This window comes from Brassica oleracea, chromosome C7 (assembly GCF_000695525.1).
Source record: "Brassica oleracea var. oleracea cultivar TO1000 chromosome C7, BOL, whole genome shotgun sequence".
Lineage (NCBI taxonomy): Eukaryota > Viridiplantae > Streptophyta > Magnoliopsida > Brassicales > Brassicaceae > Brassica > Brassica oleracea.
The window spans coordinates 45,532,587-45,541,371 of record NC_027754.1 but is presented as its reverse complement, the minus strand read 5'-3'; the positions used below and the strand labels follow the sequence as shown (position 1 = coordinate 45,541,371).

The 8,785-nt window shown below is 38.7% G+C and overlaps 3 protein-coding genes across 6 annotated transcripts; 2 read left to right on the top strand and 1 right to left on the bottom strand.

Moving 5' to 3' along the window:
- Positions 1-395: 395 nt before the first annotated feature.
- LOC106305830 (probable LRR receptor-like serine/threonine-protein kinase At4g30520) lies at positions 396-3,800 on the top strand. Of its 2 annotated transcripts, none has more exons than XM_013742225.1 (11): positions 396-805; positions 894-1,026; positions 1,122-1,193; positions 1,329-1,472; positions 1,572-1,643; positions 1,751-1,810; positions 1,906-2,006; positions 2,083-2,214; positions 2,294-2,641; positions 2,721-3,100; positions 3,183-3,800. In XM_013742225.1, the coding sequence occupies exons 1-11, from the start codon at positions 712-714 to the stop codon at positions 3,558-3,560; spliced, it is 1,914 nt and encodes a 637-aa protein (XP_013597679.1). In that variant the 5' UTR covers positions 396-711; the 3' UTR covers positions 3,561-3,800. The 2 variants fall into 2 exon arrangements, with proteins under 2 accessions (XP_013597679.1, XP_013597680.1); XM_013742226.1 differs by having other exon boundaries at positions 401-805; positions 2,297-2,641.
- A 288-nt stretch (positions 3,801-4,088) lies between these two features.
- LOC106305832 (autophagy-related protein 18b) lies at positions 4,089-6,488 on the top strand. Of its 3 annotated transcripts, XM_013742229.1 has the most exons (11): positions 4,089-4,290; positions 4,435-4,508; positions 4,717-4,790; positions 4,876-4,985; positions 5,070-5,161; positions 5,244-5,356; positions 5,452-5,571; positions 5,644-5,789; positions 5,880-5,993; positions 6,091-6,159; positions 6,246-6,488. In XM_013742229.1, exons 1-11 carry the CDS (start codon positions 4,229-4,231, stop codon positions 6,370-6,372), a joined length of 1,101 nt encoding a protein of 366 aa, XP_013597683.1. In that variant the 5' UTR covers positions 4,089-4,228; the 3' UTR covers positions 6,373-6,488. The 3 variants fall into 3 exon arrangements, with proteins under 3 accessions (XP_013597683.1, XP_013597685.1, XP_013597684.1); XM_013742231.1 differs by lacking the exons at positions 4,089-4,290; positions 4,435-4,508 and adding an exon at positions 4,551-4,625; XM_013742230.1 differs by lacking the exons at positions 4,089-4,290; positions 4,435-4,508 and adding an exon at positions 4,571-4,634.
- Positions 6,489-6,654: 166 nt separating this feature from the next.
- LOC106305833 (transmembrane protein 208 homolog) lies at positions 6,655-8,023 on the bottom strand. Its single transcript, XM_013742232.1, has 5 exons — positions 7,891-8,023; positions 7,589-7,782; positions 7,260-7,344; positions 7,094-7,159; positions 6,655-6,995 (listed from the first exon to the last, which is right to left on the bottom strand). Exons 1-5 carry the CDS (start codon positions 7,972-7,974, stop codon positions 6,903-6,905), a joined length of 522 nt encoding a protein of 173 aa, XP_013597686.1. The 5' UTR covers positions 7,975-8,023; the 3' UTR covers positions 6,655-6,902.
- Between the last annotated feature and the right edge of the window lie 762 nt (positions 8,024-8,785).

Here is an 8,785-nt window from a genome sequence, read left to right as displayed (position 1 = left end):
ATACAGTAAAATGCAGAATAAAACAGATTTGTAAATTTGAACAACAAAAAAATGTATTTCGCAGAGTTTATAATAGGGAAATCTCTTAGATATACATATGAGTAGACTCCAGTAGTTTTCTAGTATATATATATTTTTTGTTATTTTACATAAGATAACTAGAGATTTCACTTTAAATCCCAAATCCATCTTAAAAAAATATAATAACTTTAAAGCTTTGAAAACACAAACAAATATTGAATAAATACTAAATTTAATATAAAAGGTAAAAAAAATATTAATAATCAGAAATTAAATTTAATTAAAAATAGGAAATTAGCAATAAGAAAAGGAGGCAGAAAAGAGAGAGAGAGAGATAGAGAGTGTAGAGTAGACTAGCATCCTCCACCATCCCGGGTCCGACAGTCCGTATCAGCTTCCCCCTGATTCTCTCCCTCTCTCTCTCCATTTAAACCTCTCTCATCTTGTTCTTTACCTTCTTCTCCTCTCCTGTGCGAGAGAGACTGTTTGAGAAGAAGGTTGAAAAAGAAAGAAAAGAAAGACTTCTTTGATAGACCCGAGACGCTTCTTTCTTCTTTGTTTGCTTTTTGCTTTCTCTTCTTTTGCTATGTGTGTTTGTGGTCACAACCCCAACTAAAAATAATAATAATAACGCTCTCTCCCTTCTCCTTACCTAAACCTTCCACGGTGGTGGTAACTAAGAAGACCACGATGTTGAACTTGAATCAACTCCATCTCCTCTACTTGTTCTTCTTCCTCTGTTTCTCAACTCTTGCCCTCTCTTCCGAGCCTAGAAACCCCGAAGGTAAAAAAAAACATTACAATACTGAAGACCGTTTCTTTTTGTTCCTATTGGTTTAAAAATTCAATCTTTTTAATATATGATGTAACAGTGGAGGCGTTAATAAATATAAAGAACGGTTTGCATGATCCTCGCGGAGCTTTGAACAACTGGGACGAGTTTTCAGTTGATCCTTGTAGCTGGGCTATGATCACTTGCTCTTCCGACAACCTCGTCACCGGCCTGTGAGTTTAGTTTCAGTTTCGTTTCTTCTGTTTCTCTATAGAGTTCATTAATGGCAACAAGTCTCACTCTTTCTCTCTCTCTCCAACTGTTTTAGAGGAGCTCCAAGCCAATCTCTCTCGGGAACTCTATCTGAGTCAATCGGAAACCTCACTAATCTCGGACAAGTGTACGATTCCGACAACCTCGGTTCCTCCATCCTCTCTTGTCTTCTTCCCAAAAAATATGTGTTTTTTTGTCAAAAAAAAAAGACTTTTCTTTTGTTTGTATTTCTAAACTTCAGCTTCCTATTTCTTGTTTGAAGGTCATTGCAGAACAACAACATCTCCGGCAAAATCCCACCGGAGCTCGGTTTACTTCCAAAGTTACAAACTTTGGATCTCTCCAACAACAAATTCTCCGGCGAGATACCACTTTCCGTCCAGCAGCTAAGCAGCCTTCAATATCTGTGAGCTTCTTCTTGTTCACCATCTAATGATTTGATAATCAGTTCATTACAAACTCACCATCTTAACCTCGTACGAATTGATTTTTTTTTTTCAAATAGGAGACTGAACAACAACTCATTGTCTGGGCCCTTCCCTGCTTCTTTGTCTCAAATCCCTCATCTCACCTTCTTGTAAGTATTATGTTATATAAAGATTTGTCTTTTCTTCCTCTTCCTATTACCTTATGAAGATTGTCTTTTTGTCTCTGAATTTTGATTCTTTTTTTGTTGTAATTTAGGGACTTGTCTTACAACAATCTCAGTGGCCCTGTTCCTAAGTTCCCAGCCAGGACATTCAAGTAAGAAAAAACACTTGTTTTGTGTGTTTTTTTTAAAAAAATTTATAATATAATCAGGACTAAGTGTTTGCTTCTGCTTTGTTTGTTGAGTGTAGTGTTGCTGGGAACCCTTTGATTTGTAGAAACAGCCCACCTGAGATTTGTTCTGGTTCAATCACTCCAAGTCCTCTATCTGTTTCTCTGAGCTCCTCATCAGGTAAAAACTCTCCTTCTTGCATCATTTGTTATCCATCGTTTCATTAATCATTCTTATTCTCTGAGTATGTGTGTAGGAGGCAGGTCTAATAGACTGGCTATAGCGCTCGGTGTAAGCCTTGGCTTTGTTATTTTCCTAACCCTTGCTCTGGGGTTCTTATGTTGGTATCGGAAGAAACAAAGAACGCTACTGATCCTTAACTTAAACGGTTCGTTGCTTTTGAGCGTTTGTACTTATATACAACTTTTTGATTCATGAAGTTGTTTTAAGTTTTGCCTTTTTTTTAGCAGACAAGCAAGAGGAAGGGCTACAAGGACTAGGGAACCTAAGGAGCTTCACATTCAGAGAACTCCATGTGTCTACAGATGGTTTCAGTTCCAAAAACATTCTCGGCGCTGGAGGGTTTGGTAATGTCTACAGAGGGAAGCTAGGAGATGGGACTATGGTTGCAGTGAAACGGTTAAAAGATGTTAATGGAACTACAGGAGATTCACAGTTCCGAACCGAGCTAGAGATGATCAGCTTAGCTGTTCATAGGAACCTGCTTCGGTTAATCGGATACTGCAAAACTTCTAGTGAAAGGCTTCTTGTTTACCCTTACATGCCCAATGGCAGCGTCGCCTTGAAGCTTAAATGTTAGTACAACTCTTGAATCGTCAGCTCTAAGTCTCATTTTCATTGACTCTTAACCAGTTTTTGTTTTAACTGATGTAGCTAAACCGGCATTGGACTGGAACATGAGGAAGAGGATTGCTATTGGAGCAGCGAGAGGTTTGTTGTATCTACATGAGCAGTGTGATCCAAAGATCATCCACAGAGATGTCAAAGCGGCTAATGTACTCTTGGACGAGTGCTTTGAAGCTGTTGTTGGTGACTTTGGTCTTGCCAAGCTCCTCAACCACGAGGATTCTCATGTCACCACCGCGGTCCGTGGCACGGTTGGCCACATTGCGCCTGAGTATCTCTCCACTGGTCAGTCTTCTGAGAAGACCGATGTGTTTGGGTTTGGTATACTCTTGCTTGAGCTCATAACAGGTTTGAGAGCTCTTGAGTTTGGTAAAACCGCTAGCCAGAAAGGAGCTATGCTTGAATGGGTAAGCAAATGAGACACTCAGAGAATCACATTTTTCTTTGATTACTTTATATATGATGATCAAACTGTAACTTTGTGTTTAGGCGAGGAAGCTGCATGAGGAGATGAAAGTAGAGGAGTTAGTGGACAGAGAGCTTGGGACAAACTACGATAAGATTGAGGTTGGAGAGATGTTGCAAGTGGCTTTGCTATGCACACAGTATCTCCCAGCTCACCGTCCCAAAATGTCTGAAGTGGTTCTGATGCTGGAAGGAGACGGTTTAGCAGAGAAATGGGCTGCTTCTCATAACCATTCACATTTCTACCATGCCAACATCTCTTTCAAGACAAACTCATCTCTGTCTACTACTTCACATTGCAATGATCCAACTTATCAAATGTTTGGCTCTTCGGCGTTCGATGATGACGATGATCAGCAGCCTCTAGATTTGTTAGCTATGGAGCTGTCCGGTCCAAGATAACCACACAGAAAGAACGTAAACAAACCTCTAAGGAAGAAGAAGCTCTACAGTTTTTTATAATATAGACATGTATATGGTGGTGACTGGTGAATGATGCTAAATTTTTCTCCATAGTTTGAGATCCTGTGTTGGTTATGTTGATGATGTGTATACACACTTTGGTATGTATTTTTCTTGTGGTTATTGTGGCAAAGCCAGAAACACTATATGAGAGTGATGTTGTTTGACCTCTTTGTCTCTCATATGCATCAATACTTTTCTTTAGTTGTTATCATAACCTGTGTTGCTGTTTGTGGTCCTCGTACAGTAACGCTTATGGCTTGAAACTTTGTGTAACTTTGACTCTCATGTGTCACTTTCAGTTTCTTATCACGAACCAACAATTAACTGAGTTACATTTTCACCTCACTCAAACAACATAACAGGTATAAGAAGAAGAAAACGACAGCGTTTTGGAGGTAAGAACAAGAGGAGGAAGACGACAACAGAGCATATCTATAAAGTAAAAAGAGAGCAGTCACATTCCTCCTCCTCCACCCAGCAACAAACAGTTAAAAGAAGACGAAACGCAGCGTTTTGGAGGTAGAGAACAAGAGGTTGAAGACGAATACAGAGAGCATATATATAAAGCAAACGAAAGAGAGAGTCTTTTTATACAATTTGGTGACATGGCGAATCAGTCGTCTCCATCTTCTTCTATCTACTGTGCTTCTTTCAATCAAGATAACAGGTGAGTTTGACAACAACAAAAATTCGATTCCTTTCGTGGATTTTCCGGGAAAGTTGCTGCCTTTTTCTTTGGTTTCTGGTTCGGTGAAAACGTAACTCAAAAGCTACCTTTCTGATGTTGGCTGCTCGATCTTTCTTTTTGCAGTGGGTTTGCGATAAGTTCGAGAGATTCCTTCAAGATATTCGATTCCACTACAGGCAGACTCTGTTATGAACGAGGTAAGTTTTTATCATTAAAAGGATCAAACTTTATGTTTGGCTTTGACCTTTTGTATTGAATCTCTGAGCGATTAGGATGATGGGTTTGATAGAAACTTGGTTTTGTTAATCGAAAATGTGATCCTTGTAATGCATACATTAAATTGGCATAGGATCATGATGATATATATGTATTGAAGTTTGATTTGTTTGATGTTTTGGTATATAGCTGCTGGAGCTTTTGTTATTGTTGAGATGTTGTATAGCTCTGATCTTCTTGCACTTGTTGGAGCTGGTGAACAGGTTTGTGGTTTTATCAACATTTTTTTTTTAGTTACGGTGATTGGATTTGATCTTTGTATGATTTGGGAAAGTTTTATATATATAGGCTTCTCTATCTCCACGGCGGCTCTGCTTGTTCAATACCACAAAGGGTGCTCCTCTTAAAGAACTCAACTTTTTGACTTCTATACTCGCTGTCCGTATGAACAAGAAACGGTTAGTTACCAAACTCAGCAAAGGTTGTTTTTGATTTGTCCTTTGAGAGTGAATCCGTGGTGCTTTGACTGATTTTTTTATCAGGCTTGTTGTTGTGCTTGTGGAGAAGACATTCGTGTACGACTTGAATACGCTTGTTATGCTTGATACTATTGACACCGCGCCAAATCCAAAAGGTAGCTCAGCAAGTTTCCTTCACCAACTTTTTGTAGTAGCTTTTTTTGTAAATCAAGAGTATCTTTTCTTATCTTTGAGCAGGTCTCTGTGCGTTCTCTCCGAGTCTTGAAGGCTGCTTTTTGGCTGTTCCGGCTAGTACAACGAAAGGAGCTGTTTTGGTTTATAACGTCATGGATTTGCAGTCTCACAGTGAGGTTTACTAGTTGCTTCACCTGGTTTTTGAATCAACCATTTGAGTTCTTGAGTTGCATACTATTAACAAACTTAATTGTTTTGTTCTCGATTACAGATTGATGCACATCGTTCTCCATTGGCTGCGATTGCCCTTTCTTCAAATGGAATGTATATTGCTACAGCATCTGAGCAAGGAACTTTGATCCGAGTCCATCTTGTTTCTGATTCAACCAAGGTGAATGAATAGTTACGTAATACATTTTGTCTTTCTACAGATTCTTAAATGTTTCTTTTCTTGTGTTTGCAGTCATATAGTTTCAGGAGAGGAACATACCCATCAACTATATACTCACTCTCTTTCGGACCATCCACACAGCTACCTGATATATTGATTGCAACGAGCTCTTCAGGCTCTGTTCATGCCTTCTCTTTAATGTTGGCCATAAACCAAAGGTCAGGATTAAGAATCAAACTCTTACTTTTCCCTTACACTGAGGTTCCTAACAGTTTTTCAGAATCTTATTCATCTTTTCTTTGTGGCAGAAGCAAAAGGTCTACTAGCTTTCTTGGATCAGTTCTTCCCGACAGCGTGAGTGATGCACTAGACCCAGCGCATCATCACGTGCTTCAGAATGCAGTTTCTTCCGGAATTAGAAGGTGGGAAGTCTATTCTTTTTGGAAGCTGCTAAATGACCTATTACGCTATGTATAACTCAAAGAGGTTTATTGGCTGTTGTTTGCTTGTGTTTAACAGTTATGCAGTGGTTAGGAAGGTAGACAAACTTGAAGGAACATCATCTCCATCTCAGTTTACATCTATTAGGTAAGATGAGAAGTCTTGCGGCTTGTTTTGGAACAGAACATTTCCACAAAAAGGCTTGTCTGATCTTTCATGTTTCTCTTTTCCAGGGCGACGGTATCGGTGATTACATATAGTGGGTATTTCCAGGAGTATACGCTGAGTATCAATAACAAGAATGAATCGTTATGGACACTGGAACGTGAGTTCAACCTCTACCCCGTAATCAGCAGTTGATATTATTAGTACTAACCCAAATACCAAAGATATCAAAGTACATGCCAGCTTCTTCTTTTTGTATATAAAACAATATGTACTTAGGTTTCATCAAAGATTGTTTTGTTGTTGTCTCATGTTCTGTCTATTATCAAATACTTGTGTTCTCAAATAGTCAATTTGTGTTAAAAAAAAAAAAAACGAAACACAAAATGGTGTCTCTTGAGTTCCAAGCTTTTTTTCATCATTTCTTTAATGACTCCATAGCTACTTACAGTCAATGCTCTAGCTATGAAGAAGTTGTTTCATCTAAATAAGATCCATGAACTCAAATAGTGTAAAGACAGGAATTTACTCAGGATAACTAAAAACCTCAATCTCAACATTAACAACATCCATTCAATTCAAACAGTGTAAAAGACAGCTACAACCGTACAACAAAGGACTTTGCAAAGCCAAGACCGAGTGTTGTTGCCCGTTGATTTTGCATTTTGTATGTTTTGAGGAAAGATTTTCCCAAGTTATGCTGGCTAAAGATGATGTCAACACATTCATCGTGATCTTGTCCTGACGGCTTGCCCTCTAGAAGCTTTTCTCTCCATCTTCTCCCTCTTTTTGCAAGTTTTCTCATCCTCTACACCTCCCTACAGTTCAGTCACAGAGATACATTACAGTCAATTTTATCAATAACGCTCCCTTGTTCAAAAATGACTTTGAGAGGTATTCAAAACTAAGTGATTACCTCTGAACCTTGTGACATGAATCCTCTAATCAACCCAGAAGCTTTGTACGCTCCAAATGCAGGAATCTAAAAGCAACAAAAAAAGAAGAAGAAGAAGTTCTCATCATCATTTTCCAACAGAAGCTGCAATCTATAGCTTGTCTAAGTAGTATTCAGATGGGCGTACCACTAGATAGGTGTACCAAAACTTTCCAGAGATGATAGATGCCAGCTGCACGAAGCAAGTGATGTAGAGCACATCGTGCAAATATCTACAAGGACCAAAGATCATTTAGTTAGGCTTGTGATGAATATAGAAGACTCTATTATCAAATCCTCTCCACCATAAGTGGTGGCTCAAACATCACATTTCAAACAGTCCTCTTTACACTACTCCTGACTAAAGAATATACAATCTATGGACAAAACTAATCATACATAGAGACACTGAGACAAAAAAAAGGCAGACACTTTCTGTTTCTTAGCAGACAAAAAAAAAAGAGAACAAAAACGTACCCACAAATACCACCAGTGCTCATGTCAAACCCACCATCAATAAGCTCACCATCATCACTAACACTAGGCTTCGCCATCCCATCGAGAAACTTATAAGGCACCCCGTAACCTATCGACGTCACCACAAGACCAATCCAATGCTTCCACGTAAAGCTCGAATGGAAAATCACCATCCTCACTATCACGTACACAACCTGAGATACCCAACCACATAAACCAATCCGATCAAATCAACGAAGTAACGAATCTAATTATATCGAAAGTTTGCAGCTTTATGCTCGAGAAAGAGGGGAAGGAAGTACGTTGCAAGCGATGATGATTCGACGGAGCTTAGCCATGTGTCGAGCGTTCTCATCCTTCCGCTTCTTTGCTCCTTGATTCGCCATTAACAATCAGCTTAAGAGACAAGTCAAATGTGAGATCGATCGAAGAAGACGATAGTTGTTGAGCTTCCGATGAGTAAAATAAAACTGAAGATTTTCAAGTTTTATGGGCCAAGGCCCAATATTCTATTGAAGCCCATGTTCGGCCCGGTCTGCTGCTGGTGTTAGGAAAATAAACAACTACGGGGTTTGGATAGAGACATGTTTACCAATGTAAGAGCTGACGTGGGCACGTGTGAAGCATGCGTGATGCAACCAGTCACCGTTAAGGTCCATGGGCCATGACTATGATTCATCTATCTACCGTTCAAGATTAAAAAAGAAAAATCTTTTGTTTTTCTAGGATTTAGACTGTTCAAAACAATATTATTATTCAACTACTATATAAATACAACAATTTAAGAGAATTTATTGACGGGACCAAACTCTTTTAGGATGGCCGTTGAAATTTTCTTTTGTTAAGAGAGGGACCAAGAAGAAGGATTCACGTCGGTATATTCCACGTGGAAGATGCTTAGCCCTTGAATGGGCATTTGCAACTAGCTTAGGCCCCACCGTTATGGGAGACGCAAGCGCAACATCGAGAAGCTTCATTTTGAATAAGTATATACTATATAGTATTTCTTTTTTTAATTAATGTAGTTTTATTATTAGGAAAAAAAAATCTCATTTGACTTGTATTTGTTATACATTAAAGTAGGGTTAAGTTTAGTAAGTCATTGAAATGGAAAAAGATATATCAAGAACATTACTTCACAATTTCAAAGTCAACTCTTCTAAATAAGGGGATTATACAAATAATATATTTGATTTT

Bases quoted from the DNA above. Each gene is read 5' to 3' on its own strand.
- LOC106305832 (XM_013742229.1), top strand. From the start codon at position 4,229: ATGGCGAATCAGTCGTCTCCATCTTCTTCTATCTACTGTGCTTCTTTC. The intron at 4,509-4,716 runs GTAAGTTTTTAT...TTTGGTATATAG, and splicing joins CAGACTCTGTTATGAACGAG to CTGCTGGAGCTTTTGTTATT. The intron at 5,994-6,090 runs GTGGGAAGTCTA...TGTGTTTAACAG, and splicing joins GTTTCTTCCGGAATTAGAAG to TTATGCAGTGGTTAGGAAGG.
- LOC106305830 (XM_013742225.1), top strand. From the start codon at position 712: ATGTTGAACTTGAATCAACTCCATCTCCTCTACTTGTTCTTCTTCCTC. The intron at 806-893 runs GTAAAAAAAAAC...ATGATGTAACAG, and splicing joins CGAGCCTAGAAACCCCGAAG to TGGAGGCGTTAATAAATATA. The intron at 1,194-1,328 runs GTACGATTCCGA...TCTTGTTTGAAG, and splicing joins CTCACTAATCTCGGACAAGT to GTCATTGCAGAACAACAACA.
- LOC106305833 (XM_013742232.1), bottom strand. From the start codon at position 7,974: ATGGCGAATCAAGGAGCAAAGAAGCGGAAGGATGAGAACGCTCGACAC. The intron at 7,783-7,890 runs GTACTTCCTTCC...TGGGTATCTCAG, and splicing joins GAATCATCATCGCTTGCAAC to GTTGTGTACGTGATAGTGAG. The intron at 7,345-7,588 runs GTACGTTTTTGT...TGGTCCTTGTAG, and splicing joins AGCACTGGTGGTATTTGTGG to ATATTTGCACGATGTGCTCT.